This window comes from Neovison vison, chromosome 2 (genome assembly GCF_020171115.1).
Source record: "Neovison vison isolate M4711 chromosome 2, ASM_NN_V1, whole genome shotgun sequence".
Lineage (NCBI taxonomy): Eukaryota > Metazoa > Chordata > Mammalia > Carnivora > Mustelidae > Neogale > Neogale vison.
Genome location: NC_058092.1, coordinates 53,039,059 through 53,064,710, shown reverse-complemented (window position 1 = coordinate 53,064,710; position 25,652 = coordinate 53,039,059). Strand labels below are relative to the sequence as shown.

Genomic DNA, 25,652 nt, shown 5'->3' with positions numbered 1-25,652 from the left:
AGTGCTTCACTCATGCCCATCTCTATTTTGGGCAGTCAATAGTGAGAACTTGGGGCGCCTGGGTGGCTCAGGGGATTAAAGCCTCTGCCTTCAACTCAGGTCATGATCCCAGGGTCCTGGGATCAAGCTCCGCATCCGGCTCTCTGCTTGGCCAGGAGCCTGCTTCCTCCTCTCTCTGCCTGACTCTCTGCCTACTTGTGATCTCTGTCTGTCAAATGAATAAATAAAATCTTAAAAAAAAATAGGTGAAAAATGAAGGGAATCCTTACTAAAATGGAGTTGGGGGGCCAGAAGTTGGAGCTTTACTACCCACATCAACGATAAGAACTGTCCATTACAGACTCCAGCAGAAGAATCATCAACAGAAAAAAAATCCTCAAAATCCTCAATCACAGATTGAGGGAAGGATATACATTCCATCTACTGTAAGAAATTGTTTACTCCAGTAACTCAGCCAATGACCAACAGGCATCATTCTGAACACTCGCTTTTCTCCAAAGGTCTTCCTTTCAAACTCCTCCCAACTTCCTCCTTCTCTACAAAGCGACATTCCTCTTCCTATATTTCTTGGACTTGCCCTGTGGTTTAGACATAGCTTGCAAATCCCCAATTGCTATTCTCTGCTATTCCTAAATAAACCCCCTTTTGCTGGTCAAATAACTTACATTTCTAAGGTTAATAGTAGCAAAGATGTTTCCCACCTGGGTTCATAGGAAAGGAAAAAATGGCATGTCTAATTCTTGTTCTCATGTTTAGAAAAGGGCATCTGTTGTTACTTCCAAAGATTTCTTCTGATGATTCAGTTAGACAGTAGAAAGTAGAATAATATCTATTGCAATACAAAGTACTTACTTTAAATTCCATTCTTTAGGATGTTTTAATTCAGCTTTCTTCCATTTATAATACTCTACAATAAAATCTGGATCTTCAAGCACTGAAATTAGAGTTTTGAAAAAAGAGCATTCTTTAATAATAGCTCAAAGTTTAAAATAATTTACTTTTCATTAAGTTGATATATGGCAATGATATACCCTATATAGTCCAAGTCATAATACAATGCTCACTTTACAAATTTCTTCCTTTGCCTTGAACTTTGAAACAAGTAGATTTTTCTTCCAAAGTTTTCATTATAACAACACTTGTTTATATACCATTTATAGTAATGAAGAAGGCATTAAAATAACTCATACAGAAACTACAGACACCATAGTTCAACAAAGTTCTAATTCAGCACTATGAGTAAAAAAATAAAATCTTGGAGTTGGAAGTGACATTACATAGGTCTTGATCTTCTACAAAGCAAGATTTGTCAACGGATGATCACTCAGTCCAGCCTCTGAATGAATCAATCCCTTGCCAATGACAGAAAACTCCCCTCCCTGTGGTTGGGAAACTGCCTATTCCATTGCCAGATAGTAGGCCATAATGTCTTTTTTAATCTGAGTGCTGAGTTTCCACTGGTCCTAGTCCTGACCTCTGGAGCAATACTAACCAGGCTTACTCTTTCCCCATGGGAGAGGGCCCTTCTAATATTGAAGATAGCTCTCAGAGAAGCCTTAGTTCCCTCAACTTTATCTTAAGATATGGCTTCTAGAGACCTAACCATCCAGGTAGTGAACTTTGTTAATGTTCCTATTAAAGTTCACATCCAGAACTGGCTCAGGATCCTGATTTCTTTTAAATAGCAAAGGTATAAGCAGGTTACTACCTCCCTTGACCTGTGTGCTACACTTCTATCAATTCATCTCAGATCTGCAGTAGTATTTTCTGGAAACAACATTACACCACTGGCACATACATTCGTTGTTAATTATAAGCCTTATACCTTCAATCAAATTAACTTAAAATTTGTTGAAAGCCAGATCATATGGGGTGCCTGGGTGGCTCAGTCATTAGGCATCTGCCTTCAACTCGGGACATGATCCCAGGGTCCTGGGATCAAGCCCCACATCGGGCTCCCTGCTCGGTGGGAAGCCTGCTTCTCCTTCTCCCACTCCTCCTGCTTATATTCCCTCTCTCGCTGTGTCTATCAAATAAATAATCAAATCTTAAAAAAAAAAAGGCTAGATCATACACACACACACACACACACACACACCTTATCTATCTATCTAACATCTCCTTATTTCTTGTAATTGTCCTGGTTTAGTCTTGAACAATTTAACTGACCAGATGCTTTCTACTAGTCTTACCTTTATCTGGAGCTTCCTTCAAACAATGATTCATTAACCTCTGCTAGCCTGATGAAATATGTCATTGATAGAAACAATTAAACTGAATAGTTTTCCTTTTCTTCTATTAATATTACATAATTTTCACTAGCTACAGCTAGTTTCTGGCTTTGACTTTTTTTTCTTCTTTCACACACACACACAAATACACATACATTCTTTTTTTTTTTTTTTTAAGATTTTATTTATTTTATTTGAGAGAGCACAAGTAGGGGAAGGGGCAGAGGGAAGGAGAAAAGCGGACTCCCGCTGAGCAGGGAGCACTGGGTGGGGCTCAATCCTAAGGCCCCAGAATCATGACCTGAACCGAAGGCATATGCTTAACCAACTGGATCACCCAGGTGCCCCTATTAAGAACATACATGTTCTAAATATCCTTTATTAATATTCTTTTTGTTGGTATTTAGACTTATGTTCCTCCCATTAAGGAAGGCAATGGATAAGGGATTGGCCTCCTAAGGAAGGCAATCTGAGCTCTGCAGGGTTCTTAGTGAGGTCTCATTATTTCCTTTAGATGATTATAATAACTAATAGTAAGAGAGTTCTTCTTACACACTGGGCACCTGTAAAGTAGGTGGTTTCCATTACAATATACATTTTACAGAGGAACAAATAGAAAATTGAGTAATGTCTTCTCATTGGGGCTATTCTTACCAGTTAGACAAAATTTAAATTTTAGGTTTCTATTCAAGGATGATTAATCTATTTCCTTACTTTTTTTTTTTTTTGAAATCACCTTTCCCACATTTTCTATTTGAATATATACATTAGTCTTTTCCTTATATGTTATGAAACCCCAAATGGCATGGTCATCCTTCCTGAATATTTCCATTAATCTTTTATCACTGACTCATTTTCTTCCTTACTTTCTCTACTATCTGAGAGACAAAAAATGCCACAGTATTTATGCAAACTTTTATTTTAATGCTTCCTATTTTATTCCTATAATTTTTTCATTCGGCATTCTGCCATGCAACCATAAACTTCTTAAAAATCTTCTCATAGTATGTATGTTGTCTCTAACACGCAGTCCATTGTCTAGACCTGGAAGATGCTCAGTGAGTGACGGTGACCGGAGGGAAATAACGCAGGCGGAAGGGGCACATGAAAGCAAGTAGGAGGAAAGGACCAGCGAAATTTTGTCAGAAGTTTTTGAAGCTGAAATTCCCCATCATGACCATATCTTGTCCTTGTGACAGTTTTGTAGTCTGTGGTAGAAAAACATCTTCTATTGGCTCCATAATATACTTATTTCTTCCCTTCCTTCTAAAGATCATGGTACATCACCTTTACTTTGTTTTTTCCAGGACACATCTCTTGTCCAACCTCTGTATAGATTGATCTAAATTTTTTTTCCATGGCTAGGACTGTCACATCCAAAGAAAAGTCATAGGATCAACTTGCCTTAGCACGTTTTATCTTCCACACATACTATCTCATACTAACCATAGAACAACTTAAAATATAGTGGAATGCTTCAGTCAGTGGAAAGAAAGGAAAAACGAGGCACAAAGAGTTAAATGACTAACCTAAATTCATTTAACTGTAGGTGGCAGAACCAGGACAGAACTGTGGAGTCTCTAACTTCCAACATCGCGCTCTTCCCACGGCAGATTTTCCAACCTTGGTTGCACATTGTAATCACCTGGGGAGCTTTAAAAATGGCTACTGCCAGGTCTTGCTCCCAGAGATCCTGATGTAATTAGTCTGGGGGGTGTGCCTTTTACATGGGAGTTTTTACAAGCGCCTCTGGTGGTTCTAAGGCGCAGTCAAGACTGAGAGCCCCTGCATCACAATGAGATGCTGCTGCCTCTTGCATGGGAATGCATTCTGGAGATACTTGTCCTTATTTCTGGCTCAAAGACTCAAAGAATGGAAGTCTTTTAGGGTGAAAGCAAGCATCCCCATGATGTTTCAGGGTGTCTGGTCTGTCTGATGATAGCACACAAACACCAGGATGCCTCCATTCAGTATTACAGAGTACACTGGTCTGAAGGATTTCTTTCCTGTAACATAAACATTTCCTTATGGGGATCATATTCTGTCATTAGGGTGCTATTGCCCACAGCCATATGTGTTGGCTCATTCTCTGCCAGACTTTTATTTGTCATTCTATAGTGATGGGACAGGGAACAGTGGATCATCAGTACATTTCCCCATATGATTGTCTATGATTATAAACTAATAATTTTTGAAAAATGTACTGCATGTTTTTCAGAGTTTCGATTTAAATCTCGGGCCATATAGAGACAGTATTTTTGTACCACATTATAGAGGCAGTATAGCATGATAAAAAAAAAAAAAAGCAATAGATGTGGAATCAGAGAATCTGGTTCAAGTCCTTAGAGCCACAGCCTACTGGTACTAATTAATTACAGCCACCTTCACTGAGCACTCACTATGTGCTAGGCACTATTTTAAGTCCTTCAGTGCTATGAGGTATGTGCTCTAATTATTCTCATTTTACAGACGGGAAGGGAACTTGCACAGAGAGGTTAAGAAACCCACCCAAGGTCACACAGCTAATAAGTAGCAGAGCCAGGATTAAATCTCAGCAATCTGGCTCTAGAATTTATACTCTTTACCACTATATAATGTTTCCTCCTACCTGTATGACCTTAGGTTAATTACTTAGCTTCTTTTTTTTTTTAAGATGTTATTTATTTATTTGACAGACAGAGATCACAAGCAGGCAGAAAGGCAGAGAGGAAGGGAAGCAGGCTCCTTGCTGAGCAGAGAGCCCAACGCAGAGCTCAATCCCAGGACCCTGGAATCATGACCGGAGCAGAAGGCAGTGGTTTTAATCCACTGAGCTACCCAGCGCCCCACTTAGCTTCTCTTGATCTTGGTTTTCTCATCTGTAAGACAGAGTAATAATCATAATGCCTGGTTCATTGGCTTGATATACTACTATGTATGACATATATTAGGCATTCAATAAATACTGGTTGACAAATGAATAAAAGAATAAGATGGGATTGATTAAAAAAACAAACAATGGAGTATACCTGGTAAACTGCATTGTACATGAATAAACTTACCATTACTATGGTACACATGACTATGGGTAGATTTGTAGCATAAAGATATGGAAAAGAGTTAATACCCCAAATCGAAATATAACCACTCATCAATATGAATAAAAAAGCTTTTACAAATATGCATAAGAGTTTCATAATCTTTGCAGTGATAAGAATGTAACTGTAGGGGCACCAGGGTGGCTCCGTGGGTTAAAGCCTCTGCCTTCGGCTCAGATCATGATCCCAGGGTCCTGGGATCAAGCCCACATTGGGCTCTCTGCTCAGCGGGGAGCCTGCTTCCCCCTCTCTCTCTGTCTGCTTCTCTGCCTACTTGTGATCTCCGTCTCTCAAATAAATAAATATCCCCCCCCCAAAAAAAAGAATGTAACTGTAGAGGGGCACCTGGGTGGCTCAGTTGGTTAAGCGTCCAACTCTTGATTTCAGCTCAGGTCACAATATCAGAGTCATGAGACTGAGCCCCATGCTGGACTGTGCTGGGAGTGGAGTCTGCTTAACATTCTCTCTCCCCCCTGCTCCTACTCCTCTCTATGAAACTAAATTAAATTAAATTTTAAAAAAAGAATGTAACTGTAGAAACTGAAGTTATTAGAAATTTCCCTTTTATTTCTTGTAGCTGAAGAAGCATTCTATAATCTCAAAGTTTCATCTTTATTATTGCCAGGCAATTAGGCTGCTTAAAAAATAGTATTGGATCTTATCCAGCTGAATTATCCAAAGATAAAATGGCCAGCAGCACATGTAAGGCTTAAATTTAATTTTTAAAAAGTGAATGTTCTTTGTTATTAAAGGAAAACTCCTGAAACATTCTTATAACAAGTCCTAGGGGAAGAACAGGCAGGGTGATTGTGAAATCTTGCACCAAGGGCTAGAATCCGTTGCAGAAATTCTTCTGGGCTGGAGACAGCCACTAGAGTTATTGCCTTCACAAAAAGGGATGAATTACATCCTAAGTAGTGATAGCCATGGAAATGAGAACCAAATTAAATATTTTCGTGTTAACTCTTTTGAGGAAGAAACTGCAGTCAGTGGTACTGCATTATTTCCTTCCATTTTTAATTATTCTTTGTTGCAAGAGAATCATTTCCAAATTCCCTGAACTTCTGGCATGCGCTTCTATTTTTTTTTAACAGTTTGAAGTTCCCAAATGCTTCTGTATATTTACATGTTATTCCATAAGACACCATTTTTTTTTAAAGATTTTATTTATCTATTTGACAGACAGAGATCACAAGGGCAGGCAGAGAGAGAGGGGAAAGCAGGCTCCCCACTGAGCAGAGAGACCAACGCAGGGCTCGATCCTAGGGCCCTGGAATCATGACCTGAGCCGAAGGCAGCGGCTTTAACCCACTGAGCCACCCAGGCTCCCCAAGATACCATTTTCTACCAGTTGTTTTGTTTTACAGTTGAAGGGGCTGGATGCTGAGTCTTTCCCTGGATTGTGCCAACTGTTTCCGGATGCCTTGTCTGTTAAGGGTTCCTGCCTCCTGGATCCCATCTGAGTTCCTCAGTGTTTCCACCTAGGAGGTACTCAAGATGTGTTTGCGAGTTGACTAGGCAGTACTCAACCACAAATCTTTGAAAAGAAGTAACTATTCATGTACTCTGGCATCAAAAGTAATAAAATTCTTTATACTGATAGTGTCGCCAAAGATTGTGTTTCTTTAAGCACCTTAATTATTGTTCTTAATCCTAATCTATGATTAGTGAGGAAGGTAATGGTGATCACAAGATAAAAACCAACATCCTGAAAGAACATGTAATTTCTTAGAAGTTACTCATCTAATTTATTTTAAATATTTGTTAAGCTTGGTATTACTTTCTGCTCTAATTTGTGCCTTAAAACTACAAACTGTTTTGGTGATCTTTTGTTCTATTGAAACCAAATATGAGACTATCACAATAACGAGATGAAATTCAGTGAGACCACAGATTAAGGCTGTGGTCATCAGGGTGGAGTGGAGAGACAAGCATTCTTAATGTTGTAGGAGATCAAGTAAACAAGGCTTAATTTGGGCAGTAAAGAGCTCCAAGAAACGCCTATGATTTTGGTTTAGGCAAGAAAACTCGATAATGGTGATCCACAGCTAACCAGGGGAGGTGATAGCAATGGGAAGATAGGTTTGGGGCAAGATGATGAATTCACTTTGGCATATCTTAAGTAGGAGATGCCTGTAACCCACATGGGTAAATGTCCAGGCACAGTTGTAAATATGCACGCAGAATTCATAAGAGGGCCTGATTAGAGATGAGGCTTTGGGAATTACTGGCAGATAGGCATAGCGAACAAGAGCACAAGTAAGATAAAGGCTAAAAAGTAATCACTGAACCTGGAAGTTAGGAAGTCATGGGTCACTTCTGAATGTTCCATTTCAGCAGGCTAGCAGGGCAGCAGACTGGATAACCTACTTGGATCTAAATCATGAAACAGCACGCTAAAGATTTGATTAGATGGGACCAGAAAGTTGTCCAGCTCTCCCCTTCCGTCTTTTTAGCTCCTAATATATAATGGCAACAAGGTGATTTTTCCTTACACTGATAGAATTGAAAGCCTTAGGTTCATAGGTTTTCTCACTATTTTTCTACTTAGTACTTTCTCTGGCTTTGAGGATAATTGCATTTAGAATCAAAAAGTCTCCTCTTGCTATGAAGGCTCCACATTTTGGGGTGAAGTAAAGTTAAGTCTCATAAGATTGATAGCTTCATCTTTTATTCCTCCAATTGTCTATCTTTCTCCTGACTTTTAATAAGACTTCAGTCCATGACTCTATACCAAAGAGGAACTAAATTAATAGTTGTTGAATGATTCTTATATAGAGGTAACAAAGAAGTTTATCACCTTCAGATTATAAATATATGCCAATTAGTCTTTGAAAGCAAGATAAGTTGAGAATAATTAAGAGATTAATATATACCAAAAGGACATAAGATAAGGCTAGATCACCTTACATGAACTTCTATAGTGTTCTGTGGCTTTTGATGTGGCTATTGTAGACCATGTCTTGTAGTAATCATTAAATGAGATTTCTTTAATTGATCTGAAAATATACATTAAAATCAGACAATGAGTATTTGCAAGTTTCCTTTTTAAAATTATTTTATCAGAGTAGACTGTTTCAGGTAATATCCTACCATAAGACATTAAACAGATTTGTAATTTCTAACAAATGATCTAATATATCAATTTTTCTACTAATACATACAAATCACAGAAAAGAAAAACTCTCCAAAACATATTTCAAAATAAATGTAAAAATTGTACACCCATGTTCGTACTATAAAAAGAAAAAAAAGTTTAAGATATCTGCCTTTCAGATTAACTTTAAAAAAGGATTTTAAGAAAAGCATCATACTTGCACATTTTTTCTTTCTACAATAAACTGTTTTCTTAAATATCTATGCTAGGGAACACCTGGGTGGCTCAGTGGGTTACTCCTCTGCCTTTGGCTCCTGTCATGATCTCAGGGTTTTGGGATCAAGTCCCGCATGGGGCTCTCTGCTCAGTGAGGAGTCTGCTTCCCATCTCTTTCTGCCTGTCTCTCTGTCTACTTGTGATCTCTCTCTCTCTCTCTGTCAAATGAATAAATAAAATCTTTTAAAAAAAATCTATGCTAAATTTCAGTAAGATCACCTTTATTTCTTTTTCATTGTGAGGAGAAGTAAAACACCAGAACTGAGATCAGTTTCATTTTCACACAGAATCTGGCCATTTTCATACAGGGAAAAAAGCAACTCTTCTAACAGTCCTGCCTGCACTTATCCTTCCCTGTGCTAATATTACTCTATCCTAATGGGAGAGCAAATATTGTTATAAAATATGGAATGGGATCTGCTTAACAGGCACTTAAATAACTGCATTTCTAATTTTTTTCCTACAAACAACTTAATTGCAGAGATTCTCAACACTCTAGAAACAAAATTTTCCTTTGGGATGTTTTTCAGACATGTGAAATCACCAATCAGCTGGCTTAAGTAGATGCTGAAACATCAGACATAAAAGACCTTATGTCTGTTTTCCATTTTAAGTTCTTAGCTCTTCGGAGGAATCAGCAACTTTTCAATTAGAAAAAGTACACCAGCATTAATTTTTATAGGTGAACTGTAGGTACCTTAAATATTGTACTCATTTTGGAAATGAATGGGACAACATCTAAATTCTTGAACACATCATTTATTTAAATGATAATTACACATGTCTAATTTTAAAAGTAACATTTTTCAAATGTATTATTGCTTTTGCAAACACACTAGTAGAAATCTGAAACAGGGTGACAATAAATTAATCAGTACTATTATTGCTTCCAGAGCTATGCACGGTGCTTTACACCACTAAATGACATATTAAACTAACATTAATTTTGCCAATGAAATGTTTCGGCATTTGGCAGCAGAGGTAACAAAATGAAAGGCTGCATTATATCTCCTGCATGAAAAAGCTTGAGATCAATTTGCTGTCACAGATCATTTAGCAGACAACAATGACCCAAGAGGAAGGAAACTGTCAACACACTGTCTCGTAAAAAAAAATACACCATCTTTAGGCACAATCGTCTCCATTGTTTTTTTGTCTGTTTGACGATGACCCATGACCCTCTCCCTTCCCAGCGGTGTCCTGTTCAATTTCAAACTGTTAGCCTTCAGGGGTTTTCTTTTCTTCCCCAGAATAATTAAAAATATTACCCTAAAAGGTATAACTTTAGTAGAGTTTGAATATACAAAGCAGAATCTCTTAAACATTTGAGAATACTGCATTTTCAATTCTGTAAAAGAAACAGTGCCTTAAAATAAGAATAATACAAGATACAACAACAAAACAGTAACAATTTTTACGATTATTCAGATAAGCTACTAAGTTTACAAGGAAGTATAAAAAATACATGTGTTTATAATCAGAAACATTAACAGGAATTTACTGCATACTGTCATTGCCATTATGAATAAGAAAAAGTAGAAGATAATCCAAAACTGAACTTTAGAGTTTATTATCCTATTGGGAAAATAAGATATATACCCAAATTAGCAAATAGAATGGTTTTACATATTAACATGTAAAGTGTTACATCATTTAAACAGACATTTGGAGATGACGACAGATACTTCTTTGGCAGGGGCAGTAAACTAAAAAAGTTGGAAGAGAGAGATCTAACTTTGTCTTGGAGGCTTTAGGGAAGGACTAACTTGGAATATGGATCTGGAACAGATGGAGGAGGCAATCTGGGTGAGAACAGTATTAGCAATAGCTCAGATGGGAAAGAGCATGGTGCATGTGCAACAGAGCATGCTGGGGAGACAGACGATAGTAACGAGATAATTGACTAAGGTGGAGAGTTCCAGTTTCAGAGGATTTGGAATTTGACAAAATAAGTGAAACTGGGCAATGCAGGTCTTCAGATTTAGGCAGAGAATGGGTTAGAGTTGACTTAGGAATGATTTATTAGGTGATAGAGAGCAATCAGAAGTTCTTGAATAAGGCAAGTAAATTATGAACCGAGTATGTGAGTAAGAGTTTTTTCTGGCCTCAGGATGCAGGGTGGAGTATATGAGAGATTAAATGCGGGGAGACAAGTTAAGAAACAGATGCAATAATTCAGGCAAGAAAAGCAGAGCTAACAGAAGGTAGGAGCAAAGACTATGAAGGGACTAGATGAATCTCTGACAAGCTAATGAAATGCCAGGACTGGTTTTCTGATAGGGCGTGAAAGGTGAAGGAATCTGGGGTCAGATATTCTTCTAAAGCCCGGAAGACCATTTAGTTTTGCTAATAACAGAAAGCATCTAGAGACTCTGAAGTAAAATATGAGTTTAAATTTAAACATGGGTTTTAGGTGATGAACTTTAGAAGTGTGATTGAGAAATTGAGACTGGAAATAGGAGATTTGGGTCAAATCAACATAAAGGTTGATAGATGATGCCATTAGGGGAAACAAACACAGAAAGAGTAAGTAAGTGTTTAGAAAAGAAAGATCAGAAACCAATTCATAGTTCAGAGGAGCCAGTGAAGGAAACAAAAAGGATCATTAAGGGAAGAAGAGAGTCGGGGTAGTGCTAGGTCATGGAAGAACCTCCCAGCCATTACCCAAGCCTCCTGATTAAGGCCTTACAAATCTCTGGATCTATAGTCACGTAATATCATGATTAAGAGTAAGGAAGGCTTATGAAAAGCAGAGATAGGCCGAAAACAAGGTCTTGTAAACCAGTCAAGTCGTGAAGGCAAAGGAATACCACTCAAAGGAAATTAAAAGTGCAACTCCAGTGAACACATGAATGATAGGAAGCAAAACAGCCTTATTGCTGAGATGAGACAGTTTGAGTGGCCTGGATAGAAGATCAGACCAGCTACAACATTCCCTTAAGACAAAGCCTAATCCAGAGCAGGGCCCGAACTCTCTCACTCTGTGAAGGCTGAGAGAGGTAAGGAAGCTGCCGGAGGAAAGGCTGAAGCTAGAAGAGGCTGGCTCGTGAGGTTTCAGGAAAGAAGCTGTCTCTAGAACATGAAAGTGCAAAGGGAAGGAGCAAGTGCTGATGAGAAGCTGCACGAGTTATCCAGGAGATCTAGCTCAGATAACACGTGTAATATTTCATAACCCATCCTTCACCTCCGTTTATCCTTAGTAAGTAAAAGTCTGTAGAATCATGTCCAAAAGATGCTTCTATTCTCTTGCTATCTGGCAACCAATCCCCTTCTCCCCTCCTCCCTTTGGTTTTGTATCTCAGCTCCTGATACACTCTGGTTGCCTCTGGCATCTGGATTCACTTTTTATTCTGGATGTCAACTTACTTTCCCTTGGGTCAGACTGTGGAAAATATGCTCTTTCCTATCTCCATGCTTTTGAGTGTGCTCTTGCCGCTGCCTAAATATCCTCCTTCCATTGCCTGCAGGTGAATTCCTATTCTACCTTTAGAAATCACTTCAGGTAACACCTTATCCTGGAAGCTGGCCTTTATATGTCCCTTCCCTCACTCTGGGACTCCAAGCTTGAGGAAGATATTTCTCCCTCCAAGTTTCTCCAGTATCTAGATCTTGTCTGTGTAACACCACTTACTAGAAATAATAATGTAATAAAAGAATTACTGGGTATGGCTCAATGAAATGTTGGATTGCATTTGACAGCAGTGGAACCAGTCACTGATGACTTAGTGAAAAAGTAAAGGCCTCTACAGAGGGGAGAAAAAGTCATAGGAGAAGAAGTTTCTACCCAATATGACTCATTTTGAATATGATTTCATCTGACCTTGGCATCCCCCTCAGTCGTGATCCTAGTATTTGCTCTGTGGCCTTCCAACTACATCCTCTGGTAGAAGCTGCTCCCTATAGGGTCCTATAGGACTGATTGTCAGGCATACTTCTGCACTATCTACCTTTCAGAGAGCAGCTTCCAATCTTAGATTATAAATCACATGTGATCAAAGATCACATATTATTCAGATGTGTGTCCCCAGGATGGGAGCACGGTGCCTGGCAGAGAGGAAATGCTCAGCGAATACATTTTAAACAAATGAGTAAGTAGGTGTTCTCTCAGAAGCTGCTCTCTATCTTGTTAAGTGCTATCCTGCAGCCCTGGTGCAAACATTCCAGAGGACAAGCACAAGCTTAAATCACTTTTAATTACTGAATATCAATTGGATTCCCCTGACTATATTCTACTCAGTTGACTAGACTTTGCCTATGTTTTGTTATATCTTTTTGGAAACAGGGTTTAACTGTCAGCTAGGCCTCTGGAATCCATTCCTATAATCAGGTTAATTCTTTTAGCTCATGAAGTAGCGTAAAGTTCTAGCATATGGTGCTAGATTGACAAGGCTAATAGCAGAATCTCTCTTGGAATAATTTCTGCAGGGCCACATTTTACAATGAGGCCTAAAAACTAAAAGCTACACATAACTGAGCTTTATCTCATAACAAATGTACTAGGAGTAAACATTTGGATTCACAGATACATAATAAATTGCAACCTTCTCTACACTAGGAGGTAGAGTATCACTGAAATCTAGATTGTATTGCTTTGACTGAATCCCAAGATTTCTCTAGAGATTTCAGGCTAGCACTAGGTGAACACTACAAATAAGACCTGATTCTGGCTTCATTTATCCTTAGTTTCATTCAGAGGAACTGCCAAAGCCAGAACCACAGAAGTTCTTCTGGCCTCCTCTTACTGCCTTATCAGTAAATGCTAGCACTGTAACTTCATGCATTGCAAATAATTATACGACAAAGAGAAAGAACTTTGTAATATTCTAGAAACCTTCATGCGTTATAGGGGATAAAACAGTATTTATGCATTCAACAACTATTTACCAAAGGTCTATTCTGTGTCAAGAAGAGGTCAGTTGCTTCTCTCCACATTGACGAGTTTAAGGGGCAGCAATGTCCTTTACTCAATGCCAACCTGGTGCACCACCCACTAGACTATGCTTGTCTTTCTGAAATTTTCCAATACCTTCACAAACCAAAGCCACTTGAGTTACATAATTTGTTCATCTTTTATACAGGGCCAGTCAAGGAGACTGAAGCTGAAGCAAGTTATTTCAATACTAGTTAACTAGCTGTTTTCTACATCTGACTGATTATCAAACTAAGGCTGATAGAAATGTTCAAGAAACTAAATGCTGCAGAACCATTATGAGAATACTGACCTATACCTTGTTCAGGTGTCCATAGCTAAATTGATGCCACATTTTCATGTTGTCTCCTAAAAGATACAATGGCTTCATCCTTATCTCACTGTTTTCCTCTAGAACCTTATCTTTTCCTAAACTACTTAGATTTTGTGATCTATAGTTGTTTGTACTGATTATGTTGCCAACCTTTTTTTTTCCTTTTCAATAAAAAAAATAAAAATTAAAAGAATAGGCAAGTTCATATAATTACATTATATAATAATTACATTCAATTTTAATTCAACCATCTAAAAAGAATTCAAAAACCTCTCACACTCTTCCTGAAAACATTAAAAAAAAGCATTTTAGGGGCACCTGGGTGGCTCAGTGGGTTAAAGCCTCTGCCTTCAGCTCAGGTCATGGTCTCAGGGTCCTGGGATCGAGCCCCACATCGGGCTCTCGGCTCAGAGGGGAGCCTGCTTCCCCCTCTCTCTCTGCCTGCCTCTCTGCCTACTTGTGGTCTCTCTCTCTCTCTGTTAAATAAATAAATAAAATATTTTTTTTTTTAAAAAAAGCATTTTAAAAGAGATTTACTTCCTTTTCTAAATTAAAAAAGTGAAAATTTAATTATGATAAAAAATATATAAAAATGGTTTAAATCAATATCAAGATTTAAATCAGCCCTATTGATTTAAGGTCTCTTGGCTGGCTCAGTTGGTAGGACCTGCGACTGTTGAGCTGACTTGTGAGTTTGAGCCCCATTTTGGGTGTAGAGATAAAAAAACAAAGAAAGAGAGAGAGCAAGAGAGAGAAAGAAAGAAAGAAACAGACATGGAATTAATAAAGAAAAACTTACCTGATAATTTTATCTGGATCTTTGGGAAACTCAGGGCCATTATCTCTCACTGTAAAGAAAAACATAAAAGGATTCTGGTTGACTTGGAAGAATGAATATACGGTTTTATGTAAACTCTTCTCAAAACCTAAATAAAATGGTAATAAAAGAATAAAAATAAAGTATAAAACCTCAAGGAGAGGTAAAGAAAAATGGTAAGAAAAATGTTCAAGATGAGGGATGTGTGGATGGCTCAGTCAGTTAAGCATCTGACTTGTGATTTCAGCTCAGGTCATGATCTCAGATCGTGAGATTGAGCCCAGTATGAGCCCTGCATCTAGCCCTGTGTGGAGTCCTGCACTGGGCTCCATGCTCAGCAGGAAGTCTGCTTTTTTCCCTCCTGCTCTGTCCCTCCCTCTACTTGCATCCTCTCTCCCTCTCTCAAATAAATAAATAAATCTTTCATTTTTTTTTCCCAAGAGGAAAGATGTTAAGTGATAACTGTCTTAGCCAGGAATTTGAAACCTATGACATGAGGAGGGGACACTAATCAAAAGCATGTGTATTTACACTTCAGAACTTGAGAAACAATTCAGGAATTGGAAATGTTAGATGCCTTTGAAAGGTAGGAGGTATAGTGCAGATATCAAATACTTATATCTTCACCCTGTCAAGCAAATGATCACCACTACTGAGGCAGGAGGAAAGATACTCAATCAGAGACTCAGAACTGAAAGTTATTAGGTACAAAGCAGGATAAGAGTATGGTGAGGGACTGGAAGCAGCGATTAAATCACATAAATCTTATTGGATAGAACAGACTCCTTATTCTTTCCCACTGTCCAATTCTCAGAGTTTAAGCAACTAGTGTCTCTCTCTCCAGGCACAAGACTGGAGGATTATTTTCAAGAGAAATAGTCAGGCCTGACTATGACATGGATAGGTCTTCACTAAATAAACTAATAATGAAAGATATAAAACCATCAATAAGTCTAGTCTGTATTCAAATATTTCTAATATTTTTAATGATTGATTTCCATTCTTCATATGTCCATCAATGGACAAGGATCACTATAAATTTGTGTAAAGTCAGTATCATGAAAGATAACAACCAAAACAAATAAGCAAGGAGAAAAGCAGGAAATAGAAACATATTTTGCTGGAAATTTTCCAGAGTATAGAACAAAAAACAAGAGATGGACAGTAGGGAAAAATACAAGTTTCAAAATTAGAGGATTGGATCAGTAGATCCTACATCCAAATATGCAGATATTTAAAACACAATAGTGAAGACGGAGGAGGGAAATGATAAAAGAAATTACATAAGAAAAAATTTCAGAACTAAAGGGTTCAAATTTGATATTTAAACATCCTAGCAAATGCCTTATATGTTGAGCAAGGAAAGAAAAAAAACAGACACACACAAAACTACAGTGGGGGGGTGGGAAGTTGGGGTACAAGGTGGTGGGTATTATAGAGGGCACGGATTGCATGGAGCACTGGGTGTGGTGAAAATATAATGAATACTGTTATGCTGAAAATAAATAAAAAAATAAATTTTAAAAAAAGTCCAAAAATTTCAGGGGCACCTGGGTGGCTCAGACGCTTAAGTGTCAGCTCAGGTCATGATCCCAGGGTCCTGGGATCAAGCTCCTGCCTCAGGCTCCCTGATCAGCAAGGAGCCTGCTTCTTTTTCTCCCTCGGCCTGCTGCTCCCCCTGCTTGCTTTATCTTCATCAAATAAAAAAAAAAATTCATTTATTTATTTTTTAAAAGATTTTTAATTTTTTAAAAGATTTTATTTATTTATTTGACACACACACACAGAGAGAGAGAGAGAGAGAGAGAGAGAAACAGAGAATAGCAGAGTGAAAGGGAGAAGCAGACTCCCTGCTGAGGAGGGAGCCTGTCATGGGGCTCAACCCCAGAACCCCAGATTCATGACTAAAGATGAAGGCAAATAGTCAACCCACTGAGTCACCCAGGCACCTCAAATAAAATCTTTTTAAAAATTTCAGATCCGTAGGGATAAAGAGGAAATTTTAAAAGTTTTAGAAGGGAAAAAATCACATGTGAAGAATTGGACATATGAGTGAAATCAAACTTCTTAAGAGCAAGAAACTACCAGGTAATAGGATCTCTACAATTCTGAAATAAATTTCCAAACTAAAATTTAATTAAATTGTGAACATAAGACAGTGAAATAAATACATTAGTAGGCATATAAAGTAATAAAAGATTTAGCTTTCATGTACTAGCAAGCTCCTAGAAGAAGTGCTCCAATAAAATGAGGGAGTAAACCAAGCAAGACAAAAGCAAAGGATCAAGCAGAAGCTCTAATTTAAGAAACAGGCAAAGCTTCATCCCAGGATACCTACCAGAGAACTGCAACTTGGAACTGGAGGAGAATGCAGTGCCAGAGAAAAGAGGTCTCCAAGGGAGTGAAATACAACTGATGGACTACATGGGAGTTGTTTTACATATTTGTCACAAATTTTAGGGGAAGAATAGATAGTAGATATATTAAAAAACAAAAAGCAAGGTAATGAAAAATTGGGCCATTTGTACAAGGAAAGAAAAAGAATCATTTATGGTTCTTTGTGACAAATAATTATTAAGCCATAGTAAGTATTAATGTAATCAAACTATATTAGGAAGACAGGGAGAGTAATATGGATGGAAGGAGTATAAATCCAAATCTTTGAATTTCAGATGAAGCCTATAAATAATATCTAAAACTGAACACCCCAGAAATATTAGTATTAAAAAAACTGGAAATATAGTCATAAGTTCCAGGAGAAATACGTTTTGAAAGCTGTTGGTAGTTTGTGGTGGTGGGGCAGCACTCAACAATGGAAGGTGTGGAGTACCAAGGTCTGCTATGTTTCATTAAAAACCAATTTGTATGCTTCCAGAGAAGATGGTAGAGTAGGGGGGCACCTGGGTGGCTCAGTGGGTTAGGCCACTGCCTTCGGCTCAGGTCATGATCTCGGGGTCCTGGGATCGAGTCCCATATCGGGCTCTCTGCTCAGCAGGGAGCCTGCTTCCCTCTCTCTCTCTCTGCCTTCCTCTCTGTCTACTGTGATCTCTCTCTGTCAAATAAATAAATAAAATCTTAAAAAAAAAAAAAAAAGATGGTAGAGTAGGATCCTAAGCTCACCTCATTCCATGGATAAACTAGATAATACCCACATCAGTGTAAATAACCCAGAAAACAACCCAAAGATTGGCAGAACAGATTCTTCACAGCTAAAGGCAGTGAAGGGGCCATATCAAAGAGGGTAGGAAGGGCAGAGACTTGGTCAGGAGCTAAACAGACCTGTAGACTGTCTTCAGGATGGAGGGAAACCACGGTTGCAGAGACAGGAAAGAAATAGACCCTCACACCAGGCACTGCAGGGACAAGGAACCTGGATGAGGAAGATGAATCCCCATGACATTCGGCTTTGAAAACCAGAGAGGCCTAACAATCAGTGCTGCTTAACACTTTAAAAATCAGCAAGCTCTGTTTTAGGAAAGCCAGGAAAGTGACAGGAAACTGAGTCCCTGACCTTAAAGAGACAAAACAACAAACAGCCCTGCTGAGATACTGCACAGAAGCAGCAGTTTGAAAAGTACCTTGGAGTATATGGGAAGAAACTTTATTTACCAATCTCAGAGCATGTGCTGGATGAGCAAGGAACTTTGAGAGGCTTCTCCAAGAACAAAAGAGCTATTGCATGCCATTTGCCTCCTCTGCCACCAAACCTAAACACATGGACATCTGCAGGAACCAGTACAGCACCAACAGTCCACCTAGCTGGCTAATAGCTTTCTCTCTCTCCCTGTTCTTCTGTGGAAATGCCATCCAAGCCTGGATAGTTTTCGTAGGCAGTTGCAGATTCCCTCCCACAACAGACCCACACAAACCTTGCTAAAACCCTAATCCCTGACCTTGCTTTCTCCTGCTGACCTGCCATCTCAAATACACCCTTGGTGGGAGCCCATCCAAACTGGTACTACAAGCCTGGCTGTGTGCAAGCAGCCCCAACAGAGGCCAGGGCCACCCCAAAGTGACTCCTGAACTGGGGAGAGGGGAAGAGAACCTCACACGCCAGTCCAACTCTGGCCCTAGCAGTGGGTCACAAAAGCTTCTCAGGAAACAACACATGGAATGTGCCCAGCAATTTGATTCTACTGCATCTCTGGTAAATACCTGGTCTGACTCAACTCAAGTCCAAAGTGGCCCCACACTGACCCACTAATATCATAAGGACAAAAGCCTGCTCACAACAGGAAAAGAGAGCCACTGCAAATGACTGGATGGAAGAAACAAGTGGCTCATCCACAACAGCAGAGCATGCAAAACACATGGTAGATACCCCTGAATCATCAAGTTCTGGTGAAGAGGGGATACTGGACTGCAGGGCACTACAGGACCTCTTCATGAGGTCACTACTTTGCCTTCCTAACACAAAGACACAGACACAGAGAGTTAGACAAACTGAGGAGACAGATGAATAGGTCCCAAATAAAAGAACAGGACAAAATCACAGCAAGAGAGCTAAATAAAATGAAGATTAGGTAATATGCTTGATAGATAATTTAAAGTAATGGTCAAAAAGATATTCACTGGACCTCAGAAAAGACTGGAGGACCTCAAGGAGACCCTCAACAAAAAGATGAAAAACAAAAAGAACCAATCAGAAATGAAGACCTCAAAAACTAAAATTAACTAAAATTAGAAATATATTAAATGGAACAAATAGCAGACTAGAGGAAGCAGAAAAATGGATCAGTGCCCTGGAGGACAGAGTAATAGAAAGAAATCAAGCTGAATAAGAGAGAGAGGAAATAATAAACAATGAAAACAGACTAAGGGAACTAAGGGAACTTAGTGACACCACTAAGCATAACATTTGCATCATAGGGATCCTAGAAGAAGAGAGAGAGAAGGGAAGAGAAAATTTATTTGAAGAAATAATAACTGAAAACTTCCTGAGTAGGGGGGAGGAAGCTGAAATCCAGATGCAAGAGGCACAGAGAGCCCCCAAGAAAATCAACCCCAGGAGTCCCACAGAAGGATATGCAGTAATTAAAATGGCAAAAAATAATGAAAAAGAATTTTTAAAGCAATAAGAGAAAGAAAACAGTTATATACAAGGGAAACCTCATAAGGCTATCGGCTGATTTTTCAGCAGAAACTTTGCAGGACAGAGGGAGTATCATGATACATTCAAAATGCTGAAGGAAAGAAAGCTGCACCCATGAATAACTCTATCCAGCAAGGCTCTCATTCAGAAAAGAAGAAGAGATAAAGAATTTCCCAGACATACAAAAGTTAAAGGAATTCATCACCACTAAATTAGCCCAACCAGAAGTGTTAAAAATGTATCTTTGAGTGGAATGGAAAGACCCTAAGTGGGAGTAAGGAAAGTAGGAAGCACAAGAGCAGTACAATTAAGTATATCTATAGAAATCACAGGATTCACAAATTAAAAGAATATAAATTCTGACACCATAACAGACGAGAAAGGGGAAAGAATGGGTTCAAGCCTAAATGACCATCAACTTAATATAAACTTAATATAATATAAATATATAAGATGTTATATATAAAGCTAATGGTAACCACAAATCAAAAACTGGTAATAGATATGCAAATAAAACAGAGAGAAAGGAACCCAAGTATATTACTAAAGAAAACCAGTGAATCATAAGAAAGGACAGCCATGAGAAGAAAGCAACAGAGAACTACACAAACAATCACAAAATAACAAAATGGCAATAAGTACATACCTATCAATAATTAATTTGAATGTAAATGGACTAAACATTCCAATCAAAGGACACAGGCTGATGGAATGGATAAAAGAGCAAGACCCACCTATATGCTGCCTAAAAAAGACTCATTTCAGATCTAAAGACACATGCATATTGAAAGTAAAGGAATGGGAAAGGATTTATCATGCAAATGGAAGTAAAAAGAAAGTTGGAGTAGCAATACTGATATTGAACAAAATAGATTTTAAACAAAGATGGTAATAAGAGACAAAGAAGGACACTATGTAATCATAAAGGGAATAATCCAACAAGAAGATATAACAATTGTAAATATTTATGCACCCAACATTGGAGAACCCAAATATATAAAGCAGCTAATAACAAGCATAAAGGAAGAAATTTATAGAAATACAATAATAGCAGGGAACTTTAACACCCCACTCACATCAGTGGATAGATCATCCAAACAGAAATTCAATAAGGAAACAGTGGCTTTTAAGGACACATTGGATCAGATGGATTGAACAGATATATTTACAACATTCCTTTCTAAAACAGCAGAATATACATTTTTTTCAGGTGCACATGGAACATTCTTCAGAACAGATCACGTGTTCAGCCACAAAACAAGTCAACCAATTCAGAAAGACTAAATTCACACTACACATCTTTTCTAACCACACTATGAATCTACAAATCAACTGCAAGAAAAATTCTGGAAAGAACACAAATAGTTAAGTAATATGTTACTAAACAATGAAAGGGTCAACCAGGAAATCAGAGAGGATATCAAAAAATATATGGAGATAAAAGTGAAAACACAATGGTCCAAAATTTGGGGGATGCATCAAAACCTGTTCTATGAAGGAAGTTTGGAGCAATACAGGCCTAACTTAAGCAAAAAGAATCTCAAACAACCTAACCTTACACCTAAAGGAGCTAGAAAAAAGAACCACAAAACGTAAAACCAGTTGAAGGAAGGAAATAATAAAGATTAGAGCAGAAATAAACAAAATAGAAAACTTTTAAAAATAGAACAGCTCAATGAAATCAGGAGCTGTTTCTATAAAAATATTAACAAAATCGATAAAACTTTAGCCAGAGAAAGAAAGAAAGAAGGAAGAAAGGAAGAAAAGAAAGAATAGAAAGAAAGGAAGGAAAGGAAAAGGATTCAATAGAATAGGATAGGAATGGAAAGGAAAGGAAAGAAGGGAGGTAGGAAGGGGGAATTTCAAAATCAAAAATGAAAGAGAAGAATAAAAACTGATACCACAGAAATACAGAGGATTTTAAGAGAATATTATGAAAAATTGTATGCCAACAAATTGGACAACCTAGAAGAAATGGATAAGCTCCTTGAAACATACAACCTCTCAAAACTGAATCAGAAAGAAATAGAAAATTTGAGAAGACTGACTGATTACCAGCAATGAAACTGAATCAATAATTTAAAAACACCCAACAAACAAAAGTCCAGGACCAGATGGTACACAGGTGAATTCTACCGAATATTTAAAGAAGAGTTAACACTTATTCTCAAACTATTACAAAAAGTAGAAGAGGAAGGAAAGCTTTCAAATTCATTCTATTAGGCTACTGTTACCCTGATACTAAAAGCAGAGAAAGCCACTACCAAAGAGAGAGAGAGAGAGAGAGAGAGAGCGAGAATTAGAGGCCAATATCTCTGGTAAACATACAAGCAAAAATCCTCAACAAAATATTAGCAAACTGAATCTAACAATACATTAAAAAAAACCATTCACCACAATCAAGGGAGATTTGTTCCTGGGATGCATAAGTGGTTCAAAATTTGAAAATCAATCAACATGACACATCACATTAACAAGAGAAAGGATACATTCAGGAAAAGCATTTGATAAAGTATAAAATCTGTTCATGATCAAAGCTCTCAACAAAGTAGGTTTAGAGGGGACAAGCCTAAACATAATATAGGCCATATATGAAAACCCAAAGCTAACATTATAGTCAATGGTGAAAAATTGAGAACTTTTCCTCTAAGATGGGAACAAAGACATAAATGTCCATTCTCACTACTTTTATTCAACAGGGTGTTAGAAGTCCTAGTCACAGCAATCTGACAAGACAAAGAAATAAAAGGCATCCAAACTGATAAGGAGCCAGTAACACTTCTACTATTTGCAGATGACATGATGCTATATATAGAAAACCCGAAAGACTCTACCAAAAAACTATTAGAACTGATAAATTCAGTAAAGTCGCAGGATACAAAAATCAGTATACAGAAATCCACTGAATTTCTATACATTAGTAATGAAGTAGCAGAAAGAGAAATTAAGAAAACAATCCCATCTGCAAATGCCCCCCAAATTATAAAATACCTATGAATAAATCTAACCAAGGAGGTAAGAGACCTATATTCTGAAAACTATAAAACACTGATGAAAGAAATTGAAGACCACACAAAAAAACAGAACAATATTCCATGCTCTTGGATTGGAAGAACAAATATTGTAAAAGTGTCCATCTTCCCCAAACCAATCTACAGATTTAATACAATCCCTATCCAAATACCAGCAGCATTTTTCACAGAACTAGAACAAATAATCCTAAAATCTGTATGGAACCACAAATTACCCCAAATAGCCAAAGCAATCTTGAAAAAGAACAAAAGTGGAGGTGGCACAGTACCAGATTTCAGGATATACTATAGAGCCATAGTAATCACAACTGTGTGGTGCTAGCATAAAAAGAGACACATAGATCAATAGAACAGGATAGAGAGCCCAGAAATAAACCCATGATTACACGGCCAATTATTCTATGACAAAGGAGGCAAGAATATGTAATAGGAATGGTGCTTGGAAAACTGGACAGGTACATGTCAAAGAATGAAACTGGACCACTTTCTTACACTATACACAAAAATATGCTCAAAATGGATAAAGAACCTAAATGTGAGACCTGAAACCATAATAAATAGAAGAGAGCACAGACCATAAATTCTCTGACATAGGCCATAACAACACTTTAATAGATATGTCTTCTACGACAAGGGAAACAAAAGCAAAAATAAACTATTAGGACTATATCTAAATAAAAAGCTTCTGCATAACAAAGGAAATAATCAATAAAACTAAAAGGCAACCTACTGAATGGGTAAAGATACTTGCAAATGACTTAACTGATAAAGGGTTAACATCAAAATATATTAAAAAAAACTTAATTCAACATAAAAAAAAGCTCAAATAATCCAATTAAAAATGGGCTGAAAACATGAGCAGATATTTCTCCAAAGAAGATATCCAGATGACGAACAGACATATGAAAAGATACTTAACATGACTCATCATCAGGGAAATGCAAATCAAAATCACAATGAGGTATCGTCTTATGCTTATCAGAATGGCTAAAATAAAAAACACAAGAAACAACAAGTGCTGGCAAGGATATGAAGAAAAATCAATCCTCATTTGACTATTAGTGGAATGCAAAGTGGTACAACCTCTGTGGAAAACAGTATGCAGATTCCTCAAAAAATTAAAAATTAGAATTACTGTAAGATCCAGTAATCCCATTACTGGGTGTTTACCCAAAGAATTGGAAAACAGTAATTCAAAAAGATACATGCACACCTATGTTTATAGCAGCATTATCTACAAATGCCAAAATATGGAAGCAACCTAAGTGTCTACTGATAGATGAATGAATAAAGAAGAGGTGAAATACACACACACACATGAATATTACTCAGCCATAAAAAAGTGAAATCTTGCCATTTATAACAACATGGGTGGATCTAGAAGGCATTAGGCTAAATGAAAAAAGTTAGTCAGAGAAAGGCAAATACAACATGATTTCACTCATATGTGGAATTTAAGAAACAAACAAAATTTAAAAAAGACAAACCTGAAAACAGACTCCTAACTACAGAGAACAAATTTGTTCATACCAGTGGGGAGGTCAGTGGGGGTAAGTGAAATAGGTGAAGAAGATTAGAATATACTTATCATCATGAGCACTGAATAATGTACAGAATTATTGAATCACTATGCTGTATGCCCAAAATGAATATAACACTGTATTTTAACTACCCTGGAATTTAAAAAAATATATGAATGTGGCTCAGTGGGTTAAGCTGCTGCCTTCGGCTCGGGTCATGATCTCAGGGTCCTGGGATCGAGTCCCGCGTCGGGCTCTCTGCTCGGCAGGGAGCCTGTTTCCCTCTCTCTCTCTTCCTACCTCTCCGTCTATTTGTGATTTCTCTCTGTCAAATAAATAAATAAAATCTTAAAAAAAAATAAATAATTCATATATTTTGTTTTGAAGCTATGAACATATATTTCTTTGACAGAAAATATACAATATTTTTAGTTAAAACTACCAACTAGATACTTTGCTGAAAGTTACTGGACTATCTGGTACAACAAAATACAAACAGGAAAAAAAGAGGTTTGTAACTCCACCAAGTAGATCCATATTCCCCATCCAGTTCAACTTGGTCTCCACATCTCCTCATATCTGTGCGTAACAAGCTGTCTACAAACAATACTGCAGTCATCAACAACCAAACTGGGTCTGAATGAAGATGCTAAAGCACATGTTCTTTCACAAGCTGTGCTATTGGACTAAATTTGTTTTCCTCTGACATCCAGAAAGTATATTTTCCAGGGGAAAGGGTATTCCTATACCTAACAACAAAAAGCAATCTCTCTAAAAAGAAAAACAAAACAAAACAAAACCAGAAATCTTCTGAGTCATTACCTACTTTAAGCGTAGAAAAAATTTTCTTTAAAATTGTTCTACTGTTAGGAGGATGAAACAAACAAAAAACCCAATGAACTAATTGGAAGCTTGGACTGAAGAAGGAACAAAATGCCTATCACAACATCTTCCTAACCACAAGAAGAATGGGATTTATTTGCACAATGACCAGGTTTTAAAAGCTATATAATGTAAGTTAGTATTATAATCTCCCTGATATTTCTATAATTCTTCTCTATTATTATTATCATTCTGTCATAATATCTGTCAGTTATTATATTACAGTTTATTCAGGTAAGTATCTAAAACTCATTACCATGACTCTTTTATTTAACAAAAGCTACAGAAATATGCCTAGCTCAAAGAAAAAATACTATGTTAAGTGTAGCCACTGTTACTGAGTTTTACCATTTTTACACTCTTATTTTCTTTCAACCAAAGATTT

General features: G+C 37.5%; 1 protein-coding gene across 1 annotated transcript in view; it reads right to left on the bottom strand.

Annotated features, from left to right (window-relative positions):
- Positions 1-848: 848 nt before the first annotated feature.
- UBE2U (ubiquitin conjugating enzyme E2 U) overlaps positions 849-25,652 on the bottom strand; it is a 43,836-nt gene continuing 19,032 nt past the window's right edge. Inside the window, exons 6-8 of the mRNA XM_044236428.1 lie at positions 14,724-14,772; positions 8,219-8,307; positions 849-934 (exon numbers count right to left, since the gene is read on the bottom strand). Of these exons, the coding sequence (XP_044092363.1) occupies positions 849-934; positions 8,219-8,307; positions 14,724-14,772 (224 nt within the window). The remainder of the gene's footprint in view (positions 935-8,218; positions 8,308-14,723; positions 14,773-25,652) is intronic.